This window comes from Octodon degus, unplaced genomic scaffold (genome assembly GCF_000260255.1).
Source record: "Octodon degus isolate 3935 unplaced genomic scaffold, OctDeg1.0 scaffold00005, whole genome shotgun sequence".
In the NCBI taxonomy this organism is placed as follows: Eukaryota; Metazoa; Chordata; class Mammalia; order Rodentia; family Octodontidae; genus Octodon; species Octodon degus.
Genome location: NW_004524581.1, coordinates 12,961,191 through 12,973,394, shown reverse-complemented (window position 1 = coordinate 12,973,394; position 12,204 = coordinate 12,961,191). Strand labels below are relative to the sequence as shown.

At 50.0% G+C, this 12,204-nt stretch overlaps 1 protein-coding gene across 2 annotated transcripts; it reads left to right on the top strand.

Annotated features, from left to right (window-relative positions):
• Positions 1-1,114: 1,114 nt before the first annotated feature.
• On the top strand, positions 1,115-10,588 carry Synpo2l (synaptopodin 2 like). 2 transcript variants are annotated; one of them, XM_004624003.2, is made up of 4 exons: positions 1,115-1,360; positions 2,585-2,736; positions 3,143-3,657; positions 7,481-10,588. In XM_004624003.2, the coding sequence occupies exons 1-4, from the start codon at positions 1,256-1,258 to the stop codon at positions 9,628-9,630; spliced, it is 2,922 nt and encodes a 973-aa protein (XP_004624060.1). In that variant the 5' UTR covers positions 1,115-1,255; the 3' UTR covers positions 9,631-10,588. The 2 variants fall into 2 exon arrangements, with proteins under 2 accessions (XP_004624060.1, XP_004624061.2); XM_004624004.3 differs by lacking the exons at positions 1,115-1,360; positions 2,585-2,736; positions 3,143-3,657 and adding an exon at positions 5,033-5,199.
• The last annotated feature ends 1,616 nt before the right edge of the window (positions 10,589-12,204 follow it).

The window sequence follows — 12,204 nt, the reverse complement described above, 5'->3', positions numbered from 1 at the left end:
ACAGAGACACAGAGAGAGACAGACAGACAGAGAGATAGACAGAGAGAGAGAGAGAGAGAGAGAGAGAGAGAGAGAGAGAGAGAGCTATGAACATTGATTACACATGTGAAGACTATTGATTACTTCCTCTTGTGCTCTCTGCTTTTTCCCCCTCAGTCCTGGCAACAGAACCTACAACCTCATGCATGCTGCCTAAGTACTTTACCATTAATCTACATTCACAATCCTTTTTTAAATTTTTTTATTTTGAGACAGGGTTTCACTGAATTACTCAGCATGGCCTTGAATTTGCAATTCTCCTGCCTCAGTCTTTCAGGTGTCTGGGACTACAGGTGTGTGACACTATGCTCAGATATACTCTGCTTCTTAAAATCATAAATATTGGGCTGATGAGATAGCTCAGTGGACTAAGAGTCTGCTTAGGCAAGCACAGGGACCAGGGTGTGTCCCCTGGCACCACATGCTCTGCTGGCCCCACCCCCTGGCTCACTGAGATGGCAACCAGGTCTCAGTGTGGTGGCACATGCCTGTAATCCCAGCACTTAGGGAGGCTGAAAACAGGAGGATCACTATGAATTGGAGCTGCATAGTGAGACACTGTACCAAATACATAAAAAAAATCGTAATATCCCTGAAACCTACCTTTGGAGAGGTATTCATGCTTGGCTGGCTCAATGGATAAACTTGGTCTTTTGCAAAACCATGTATCAGTGAGTGGGCAAAAAGATCCTGGCTTGGTAACAAAATTATACAGCAAAAGGGTACTTTTCCTGGGAGCTTGTGGAATAAACCCAACCATTTCTTGCCAGTGCTGGGATTGAAACCTTTGCTGGTACAGCTGTCACTTTGAAGTAAGCTTTGGGGGAAAGCAGTTGAGATTAACCCATGATCCTGTCATACAAGGCACAGCTCCTGAAAGGGTATGCATGAGTTGAATCCTCAGTAAAAGGCCCATGGTGGTGGTAGTGGGGGGTGGAGGGCAGAAGTCTGTGCTATAATTAGCTCTAGGAGTAACACAGCTGGGGGAGGGAGATTGAGTACACCCGACAACTATTTTGAGCAGATTGATGGGACATGTGTGCTGGACTGTAAGTATTCCATGGCCAAGTTGCTTGCCTGTGGTGTATGGGGGGGGTACTTGGGCAGCAGGAGTAGGACAGCCGGACAAGCAGGCAGGCTGAACGGGGTACCAGCACCTCAACTTTTCTCCCTGGGATACTGTCCAAACTCCAAAGGCCATAAGCCAAGCTGAACGATGGGTGCTGAGGAGGAAGTCCTGGTCACACTATCAGGGGGAGCCCCCTGGGGTTTCCGACTTCAAGGGGGGGCTGAACAGAGGAAACCCTTACAGGTGTCCAAGGTAAGGGAAAAAGGCCCTGAAATGAAGTTTCAGGGAAAGGGGAACCTAGGATGAAGGGAAGGACGGTAGTGGGGGGCTGTGAAGAGGAGGAGGTGGGGGCTGGGGCAGGTGGGCAGGGATGCATGCTCAACTCTGGTATGGGGAGTGGTCTCTGACCTCAGGCTTATTCTGGGGGTTACTAGAAAAGGGAGTTCCTGGCTTCCATGGGTCAGAGAAAAAGGGACCTTCAGGTTCCTGCAGCACGATGCCAGCAAAGGCTGGAATCTGGGCAGTTAGGGTTTGCTCTCCGATGTGTGTGTGCCTCTGCACCAAACTCCAGGAATGTAGGGAAGGTTCTCATTTCTCTCTCGCTAAACTGATATGTGGGGAGCTAAAACTGTCTTGCCTAGGCCAGCCCTTCCCTCCCCTGCCCTGCCCTGCCCTGCCCTGCCCTCCTCTGCCCTGCCCTGCCCTGCCCTTCCCTGCTCATCCTTCAGTGCTCCTCTTTCCTAAGTCAGATCCTTTTTTTCACTAAGCAAGACTGTTTTTAGGTGCTAGGAGGATTATAGCAAGTTCTGGTCTCTCAGATGAAGTCATTACCCTTTTGGTTTCATTCTGCAGTCTTAGTTTTCTGAACTGTAAAATGTGGACAATAATAGTACCTACTTCAGGGGCTGGGGAGATGGCTCAGTGGAATAAGCACTTCCCTAGCAAGTGCAAGGGTCTGAGTTCAATCCCTGGTTCCGCCAAAAAGAACCCGACCTATTTCATAGAACCATCCTAAGAAACGCACTAATACTTGTAGCATAGTGCCTAACACTAAGAACTCAATCAATGGTAGCCATATGTGTACATGGTGCACACCTGCGTAGCTCTACATCATATTCTCCCCGAATCTGGCTGGACTGACTTGGTTTGGAATACTGTGCTAAAGTCTTAACTTGTAATAGCACCTGTATTCCATGCCTGGAAAGGAACTGCTGGCTAGTAGGGATATTGCTCTTGGAGGAAAATCTTGGGGATGTACTGTCATGTCTAGTACCTCCTCCATGTGGTTTCCTCCAAGCCTCCTCCACTCAGTGGTTACCATGACATGTATATTACTCCTGCCAATCTAGACAGGACCCCTCAGCTGCAGCCCCGGGTACCTCTACTCTTTTATCCTACATGGGTACTGTCCTTTCCTTTTCATGCTATTCCCATTGGAGTCCTCCATCACCTACAGTCTGTCCTCCAACACCTCAGATCCGAAGAAGGAGCCAGGCTGGCAGAGCAGGACTCCGAGAGAGGGACCAGCTCTTGGCGATCAATGGGGTTTCTTGTACCAGCCTCTCACACGCCAGTGCCATGAGTCTCATCGATGCCTCAGGGACTCAGCTTGTCCTCAGTGTGCGCCGGTATGGACCCTCCCCTCTTTTTCCCCTAGCACAAGGCTCCTATGGTTCCCCTTTGCCTGCCTCAGCTCTAGGTCTCACTGATCTAGCTTCAGCAACTAACAATTACCTTTTCATTCTTGAGTATTTTTGCTGGGGTGCAGATGTTTGTGTATGTATCCCAAAAGGTTTGAACATGTATGCACTTAAAGGTTGGGGTATTGAGTGGGTGATTCAGCAATCGGTCTACTTAGACCTCTGGCCTATCTCCTCATCTTCCTCCTAGCCTTCCAAGCACACTGGGAGATGATCCACTCTAACCATGGTCCTGTCCCTGCTTTCCCCTTTACCTCCTTCCTCACCCCCTCCAGAGTTCTCTAGCTGTTGGTCACATAGCCATCTCTCAAGTTTTGTCCTTTTTCCCATCCAGGATTGCAGATGAAGGGCCTGTGAGATCTCCATCTCCTAGGGAATTTCAGACACTGTCACCCTTATCTCCACTGAGTCCAGAGCCCCCTGGTGCTCCAGTATCACAGTCCCTTCAGCCTGGGAGCCTTCTATCACCCCCTGACAGTGAGGCTTATTATGGAGAGACAGACAGTGATGTTGATGGCCCTGCCACGCAGGAGAAGCCCCGCCGACCCCGCCGGCGAGGCCCTACAAGGCCCACACCTCCAGGAGCCCCACCGGATGAGGTCTACCTGTCTGACAGCCCTGCAGAGCCAGCACCTGCCATCCCTGGTCCTCCCAGCCAGGCTGACAGCCGTGTGAGCTCCCCATCATGGGAGGAAGGGGCAGCCCTTCAGCCACCCCCAGCCGAGGCACTGCTGTTACCCCATGGTCCACTCCGGCCTGGCCCTCATCTTATCCCTATGGTGGGACCTGTTCCCCACCCAGTGGCAGAAGATCTTACTACTACCTACGCCCAGAAGGCCAAGCAAGCCAGTGAGTCCTGAATGCTTTTTTTTTTTTTTTTTTTTTTTTCCCCTAGCCAGGATCTAAACCCTAAATCTCATTTTCTTATCTATAATTTCTACCTACTTTATGCTTTTTGGATATAGTCTTTGAAACAGGTAGAGGACAGACATAAATGAAAGAGAAAATAATTATTCTCATGGTCTCGATTATCTTTACTATTTGAACCAGTGTAGCAAAAAGGTTCAAGGGGTTTGATTCAACCCAAGAACAGAGTAAGTGGGGAAGTTGGAAAAGGACTGGAATAGATGAAAAGTTTGGTGGTGGTTGTAGTTGTTTTGTTAAATGACAGGATGGCATGAGAGTAGAGGACAGGCCCAGGGCATAGGAGTATTTGGAAACAGGACAGGGGTTGAGGGGCTCTTTACAGTGTTAACTAAAGGCATGGTTTCAGAGCTATTACCTGAACTTACGAACTTACAACTCAAAGCTTACAAGCACGTGTAAGTTTGGTTGGGATTCCTGGAGACAGAGAAGTTATGGGATGGTTATGAGATCCCTAGGAAGTGGCAGGGGGAGGGATCTTTGGCTCCTTATCTCAGGCAAGAATGTAGGCCTGGGCAGAAAAAGCCAGTTCCACTTATCTCAAGCTCTTTGCTATTTTTGATGTGAGCTATAGAACCAGATCTAAGAATGAAGTGTTTCCCTAGCCTGTTTCTTCCAGGCCCCACCCACAACCTTTTTTGTCACCTCTGAAATAACCTGATTCCCCTTAGTTTTCATCTTTCTCTCTTCTCTTCCATCATTTTGATAATCCATACAGTTTTGTCTCTAAGTCTGAACAGAGGTTAAGGACATGGCAGTTTAGAGTCTGACATCCCTGAATATGTCCAACATCACACAAAGAAATTCCAGAAACATACCCAGAATCCCATACTTATCCACAGTTCCCCTTGTTTTTTAAATGATTTTTTTTTTTTTTTTCCGGAACCGGGGATTGAACTCAGGCCCTTGCGCTTGCCAGGGAAGCGCTTATTCTATTGAGCCATCTCCCCGGCTCTCCCCTTGTTTTTTGTTTGTTTGTTTAGTTTTTCTTTTTTTGAGGGTTATTGAGAATCAAACTCAAGACCTCACGTTTACCAAGAAGGCACCCAGTTCTCATCTCTTATCCCCTCTTCTCCCTTCTCATCACGATGGATGAGACTGTGGTTAATGGCTCACAGGTATTTTTAGCCAAAGTAGACCTCATTGTCCAGTGGGACAGCGGAGGGGGCAGGGGAGGCAGGTGCCCACGTCCGTCATACTAGGACTTGTGGGACAGCCGAGAGCAGGGAGGGGGGTCAGGCTCCAAAAATAGCTCAGTGAGCTCATTCAGCTGCCAGCTCTGGGGACAAGACAAAGGGGCTTTAAAAGGCATGGGGGGGGGGGTGGCTCAAGCTGGTCCTGCTCCAGCCAACAGTGCCTTCCTCAGCATGGAGGTCTTTGAGCCCCTCAGCCAAGAGCCCCTCAGCCAAGCCAGCTGTGACAAAGCCTCAGATCCAGATCCTGAACCCCAAGACCCATTCTATGCAGGTACTACTTTCCCATATTCAAGAGAGTTTTGGGGTATAGAATGAAAAAGTTTAGAATCGAGGATAATACCATAGTCACTGAGGAAGGGTAGATGTTGGGGAAGGTCATTCTTTCCTGTCTTTTTGCTATCCTCTTTTTCCTTTTCTCAGAAGAGCATCACTGACTCTTTTTCAAAATGGCTTGATGCTATGGCCATTGTTTGTGACCACATGAGCTATAGAAAACTCATAGGAAGAGTATGTGTGAAAGAGAGGTGGGTGTACATTATGAATACATGAAGGCAGGCATGTGAAGTCTGGGAGGAGATATGTGTGAATAAGAATTGTCTGTATATGTGTATAGCTAGGGTCACTATATATGTAGAAAGCTTTGCGAGTAATAGTTGCTCACAGTGGACCTTAGTGTTGTGTTAAGTGCTAAATTTATTTATATTAGCTCACATAAGCCTCATAGCAACCTTTTGAGGTCAATGTTAGCATCCTCATTTACAGATGAGGAAACTGAACTTCAATGAAGTGAAGTAACTCTCCCAAGAACAAAAACCTGAACTGAACTCTGATTCTGAGCCTATTCTCTCATCTACAGAAAGATTCTAAGTTATCGGAGTTGGGATGAGAGGAATGAGCCCTAAATAGAAAGGAGCTTGGTATCTCAAGTGGCAAGTATATGGAATTTCAGGAATTTTTCAGGAGGAACTGGGGACTGGGGACCAGAGATTATCTATGTCTAAGGCGGGGTCTTAACAGCAGTGTGGCCTCTCCCATTTCCTGGCCCCACCTACCCCTGCTCTACAAGCCTGGGAAACCCTGCCTCGGTTCTCTTCAGCACAGAGTCCTTGCACACCGCTCTAGTGGTGCTGCCTGAGCTCTTGCCCCAAAAGGCTTTGCAGACAGCAGGGGCAGCAGCGCTAACCCCCAAAGGAACCTATCCTCCTCTTGGGGGACAGGAGACTACTTTGAAGCGTCCTGAAGATTTGGAGGGTGGTCTTGGAGAGCAGCACCCTGACTTTTCCCACATCTTGGATCTGAGATTAACCCCAGCTGTGAGTAACAGAACCGTGAAGCACAGAGGGGTGCCCTAGCAGTTGGAGGGCCAAGAACAACTCTAAAATTCTGACCAAACTGATAGTAACAGGATCTGTGTGTGGGAACCCGAGGGAAAAAAAAGCCATCTGGAGCATGTATGTATATGCATGGGAATGACTCCATGTTTTCATATATGCACATATATATTTAAGTACGTGTATGTGAACTAAAGTGTATGTGAGTTGAGGTAGTAACTAAATTTTTTCAGATAAGGTCTTGCTATGTAGCTCAAGCTGGCCTTGAGCTCATGCTGGAATTATGGGCAGGCACCACTGAGCCCAGCCAAGATATACATTGCTTGTTTGCTTGAGACAGAGTTTCAGTTTGGATTATAGATGGGTCTTGAACTCACTAGGTAGCCCAAGTTGGCCTCAGTCTCCCAAGTGATGGAATTACAGATGTTTGCCACTAGGCCTAACTAGGATATACATTAATGAGAAAGAAAAGTCATTGGAGAAAGTATGCCCACAGTTAGCTTTCAGTAGTAGGCAGATATTCCTGTTGACAAGTTATTGCTATGTTTCTGATGTGGACTACATGATGGGGGTGGAATTATGAATGAAGAGCTTCATTGTTAAGAATCCCGTGTGTTAGGGTTGGGGAGATGGCTCAGTGGCTTAAGCACCACCTGACAAGAATCCTGTGTGTCTTCGTCTTCGGGGTGACAGGCAGGAAGAATGGATAAATCCCAAACTGTGTGAAAAGCCTAACTGGTTCTCTATGGTAGGAAAGTGTAAAAAAAAAAGGTGTCACTTCTTTTCTCTCTCTGGTTTCCCTCCCCAATTTCCTTGCCTTTTGTGGAGAGTGACATCTCCCTCCTGTAGCCAGTCAGGTGTGGGAAGCGGTAAAGAATTCTGGGGAGCAGGGGGCATGCGGTCGCAGGTAAGGCCATATTTCTAGAAAGACCAGAACAGAATAGAGGCAAGGGAGGGTAGAATTGTCAAAGCAGTGTCAGGTCAGCCAAGTGGTCTCTGCCTTTCCTCTAACTGACCTTGGTTTCACCTTTCACCCTCCAGCCAGCCTTCAGATCAGGAAACATCTCACAGGCAGAATATCCCACAGGCAGGGTACACTGTGGGTTCTACCTGTGAAATGATGGGGTGGGGGTTGGTCTGGGTGGAGATGAAAGCTTCGGGGAACAGATTTAGAAGAGGCTGCAAAGCCCCACTGACCAATCTATTTTTTTGCCTCCTCAGAATTGCAACGTGCAGAGAGCCTCCAAGAAAAAAGTGTGAAGGAAGCAAAGACCAAATGCAGGACTATCGCATCCCTGCTGACTGCGGCTCCCAACCCCCACTCCAAGGGGGTGCTTATGTTTAAGAAACGGAGGCAGAGAGCTAAGAAGTACACTCTAGTGAGCTTCGGGGCTGCAGCCGGGACAGGCACCGAAGAGGAGGACGGTGTTCCCCCAACGAGTGAGTCCGAGTTGGACGAAGAGGCCTTCTCCGACGCGCGCAGTCTCACCAATCAGTCTGACTGGGACAGCCCCTATCTGGACATGGAGCTGGCCAGGGTGGGCTCAGGCACAGCCGAGGGCCAGGGCGGGCAGCTGAGCGAAGTCTCTGGGAGAGGGGTCCAACTCTTTGAACAGCAGCGCCAGCGCGCAGCCTCCAGCACCCTGGAGTCGGCTCCTCTGGGCCAAGAATCTGTGCTCAATGGTCAGGGTCTACAGTCACCACCCCGGGCCCAGAGTGCTCCCCCGGAGGCGGCTGTGCTCCCACCCAGCCCTTTGCCGGCCCCTGTAGCCAGCCCCAGAACCTCCCTCCCAAGTGGTGGAGCCCCTTCCCCAGCTCCAAGCATCTTCAACAGGTCAGCTAGGCCCTTTACACCGGGTTTACAAGGGCAGCGACCAGGTACCACCTCGGTGATTTTCAGACCTCTCGCCCCCAAGAGGGCGAATGAGAGTCTGGGGAGCTTCGGTCCCGCCCCATCCCCCTTCCAGCCCTCTCCGCAAGAGTCTACGCCTCTGCAGAGCTTCACTACAGGGGTTTCCAGCCACCTGCCCTCCCCTGGCTCCCCCAGCAACCCACGGTCCTCGGGCTCTGTGACGGCCACCAGTTCCCTGTACATCCCAGCCCCTAGTCGACCCGTTACACCGGGCGGAGCCCCAGAGCCCTCCGCGCCTCCTAGCGCAGCTGCCATGACCTCCACCGCTTCAATCTTTCTCTCGTCACCCCTGCGGCCCTCTGTGCGCCCGGAGGCACCCGCGCCGGGCCCCGCGGCCCGCGACCCCGCCAGCGCTCGTGAGCAGCGCATCTCCGTGCCGGCTGCGCGCACTGGCATCCTGCAGGAGGCCCGGCGCCGCGGGACCAGGAAGCAGATGTTCCGCCAGGGGAAGGAGGAGCCGAAGAACTCGCCCAACCCCGAACTGTTGTCACTAGTGCAGAACCTGGATGAAAAACCCCGGGCCGGGGTTGCTGAATCTGGTCCTGAGGAGGACGCTTTGAGCCTCGGAGCCGAAGCTTGCAATTTCATGCAGCCACCAGGGGGCAGGAGTTACAAGACACTGCCTCACGTGACACCTAAAACCCCGCCTCCAATGGCTCCCAAGACCCCGCCCCCCATGACTCCTAAGACTCCACCCCCAGTGGCTCCTAAACCAGCATCCCGAGGGCTGTTAGATGGGATAGTTAATGGGGCGACCCCCTCGCCTGGAATCTCTGAGCCACCAAGGCTGCAGGGCAGGGGTGGTGAGCTGTTTGCCAAGCGGCAGAGCCGTGCCGACAGGTATGTGGTAGAAACTACACCAGGTCCTGGCTTTCGGCCCAGAAGTCCTTCTCCTACCCCCTCACTACCCCCTTCTTGGAAGTATTCGCCCAACATCCGTGCCCCACCTCCAATTGCTTACAACCCACTACTCTCACCTTTTTTCCCCCAGGCTGCCCGAACTGTCCCTACCAAGGCCCAAACCCAGGGGCCTCGGGCAGCCCCCAAGCAGGGCATCAAGGCCCTGGATTTCATGCGGCATCAACCCTATCAACTTAAAACCGCCATGTTCTGTTTTGATGAGATTCCTCCAACTCCTGACCCCACCTCCTCGGGGGCCCCCAAAACTGCCCGAGTCCAGGAGATCCGCCGATTTTCCACTCCGGCGCCCCAGCCCACTACAGAGCTCCTGGCTCCCACTGTACTTGCGCCCCGAGCAGCCACCTCACTGGATGAACCCATCTGGAGGGCAGAGCTGGCCCCGGCCCCAGTTTTAAGCCCGACCTCTCCTCAAGAGTCTCCCAGAGGCTTTGGGGCCACACCTAGCTCCTGTGGTTTCCAGGTAGCCAGGCCACGATTCTCAGCCACCAGAACAGGATTGCAGGCTCATGTGTGGAGGCCTGGGGCAGGGCACCGGTGAGTGGAGAATGGGTCCCAGGACCAAGGAGAAATGGGACATCCAGTCTCCTGTGCTGCTTCTGTCCTATTCTGTCCCTCTGCTTCCCTATCCCTTCTCTTTCAGGCGCCGGGAGGCTAAAGTTCCTCCTGCCAGAGATAGGTTTGAAATTAGTGTCTCACCTCTCAGCTTCCTGCTCACTCTCTACCTCCCTGCTGCTTTCCAACCTACTGTCCCTACTTTGGTATCTTTGTTTCTCTTTATATTCTCTTGCCTGGATCTGTCTACATTTCCTGGCCTCCCTCTACCTGTATGCCTCTATAAGCCTCTTTACATTTGTGCCCTTTCTCTGTGGGCCTTCGGTGAGAAGCATACAGAGTAGAGGTAACCACTGGGAACTTAGGCTGTAAGCTCACCACCAGGAAGACAGCAAAGGGAGGCTGAGCTGATTCTTGTTTGCCCTAACCCTCTCCCTACTCTTCACTCTGCAGGCATATTTCCAGGGTGTGTATGCCTAGGGTGTGTGTGTGAGTGCAAGTATGAGCAAGTGTGTATGATGAGGATCTGATCTGAAAGATACCCTTCTCTGACTGAAGCAAGAGTAATAGGGGTATAAAGGGTCTCAATGCTGGGTCTCAACTTTACACTGGTAGAAGGGTCAGGTATCCCCACATGGAGTCTAGTGGGAGAACAGGCTTCCCTGGAGAACAGCTTGTCAGAGAGCAGTGTCTATCAGATATGCAGGATCTTGGGAACTAGTGTTGCGTGACAAGACTGAAGGACTGGGACTGGGGTGAATTATACCAGCTATACCAGCAAGAGAACTAAGAATTATTCAAATCCTCTAGATTTCAGAAAGTTAACAAATAGAGCTCTGTGCTGAGCAGCCCAATCTCTCAAAGATATCAGAAACAAAAAGAAGAAAAGAAAAAGAAAATTTCCTTCGGGAATTAATAAATTATTGGCTTCATTGTTTTATGAGCCTAAAACAGAAAAGGGGAGGGCCGGGGAGATGGCTTAGTAGAATAAGCACTAAGGGCCTGAGTTCAATCCCAGGTTCCGTGGGGGGGGGGGGGAGAGAAAGAAAGAAAGAAGGGGAAGAAAGCCAGGGTGAGGTGAGTGAGAAAGCAGGGATGGAGCAGAAATGGGTGAACTTGATGGAGAATGGTGAGGGAGAGGGCACTGTTGGCAGAGTGAACTTGGCTAACAATCAAGTGTGTGAGAGGGAAACTGGGAAAAACTAGGAGGTACAAGAATCCATTTGCCAGACTTAAGGGACCTGACAGGAGGAGGGAGCAGGAGGGTGTGCTGAGTGCTGAGAGAAGGGCTCGTGTCTGTGCTACTTCCTGTGAGCCCACCCTTGTCTACTTTGTCCTGGCTACCTGGGAAAGGGCAGGGAGGCACCTGCAGCCAAAGCCTTTTCCAGTTCTACCCCATTCTTCAAAACCCTAGCTCTTGTTCCTCTTTAGCTTCAAGTGCTCTTTTAGAATTCTAGGAAGGCGTGGACTCTCTTCACACCAAGACCATCACCAGCCGTGTTTGCTGTTTGATCTAGAAAGTGATCGTTTCCTTTGCATTTTGGGTGTGAGTCACAGCTCTTTGGTTTGTGCACAGAAATAAACTTATGTCCCATACCTTTTGTTGCTGTCATGTCTTCTGGTTTTGTACCTACTCTTGATCTCTCCATGATCTTCTCTAATTCATTACCCTGATCTCAGTCTCCATCACAGTCTCCATTCCCACCTTCCCATTTTCTATGCTTTGCCCTTCCCAGCTATTTTACTGTTTTCTTTTACTTTTGTCTTTTTGAGACTGGGTTTCACTATCCATTTCAATCTAGCCTTGAGCTTAGTTTGTAGTTCAGGCTAGTCTTGAATTTGTGATGATCCTCCTGCCTCGGCCTACTGAGTTCTGGGACCTGGTCTTATTTTGGTGTTTTTGGTGGTACTGGGGATTGAACTCGGCCTTGAGCATGGTAGGCAAGCACTATACCACTGAACCACATCTCCTGCCCACTGTTTTCTATCAATTCCATCCTGCTTCAATTTAGCTATCTCTACCACTCCTGGTTTTGTCTCCCTGCAGCCTCCATCCAGACTCTCCCCCTCTCCCTTCACTGTTATGCACTTTCCAGGGAAGGCTCAGTTTACAGAACTGGGAGAAGTTAAAAGGCCCTCCACTTCCTTTGCCACCAGCACTTTCTAGCGCTCTGGAGGAAGCAACCATGTTAAACATTCTCTGAAAATTAAATAGAAAGCAACAATTGGAGGTGATGGTGAAATAGGCAAGGGAATAAAAGGTGGAAGCCAGGCTTGGTGGCACATGTCTATAATCCCAGAATTTAAGGAGGTTGAGACCGAAAGATCTGAAATTTGAGGCCATCCTGAGCTACACAGAAAGTTCAAGGTTTGCCTCTACACTATATAGTGAGACCCTTCCTTACTAAATTAAAAAAAAGAAAATGGAAAGCAAAACAATGAGAAAAAAAAAAAGGAAAGATTGAAAGTAGTAGAGAACTTGTGACTTGTGTCTGCATCCAAGTAGCAAAATGGAATCTAAACATTTACCTGTTGTTCTTAGACCTGCAGAGTTGAAGAG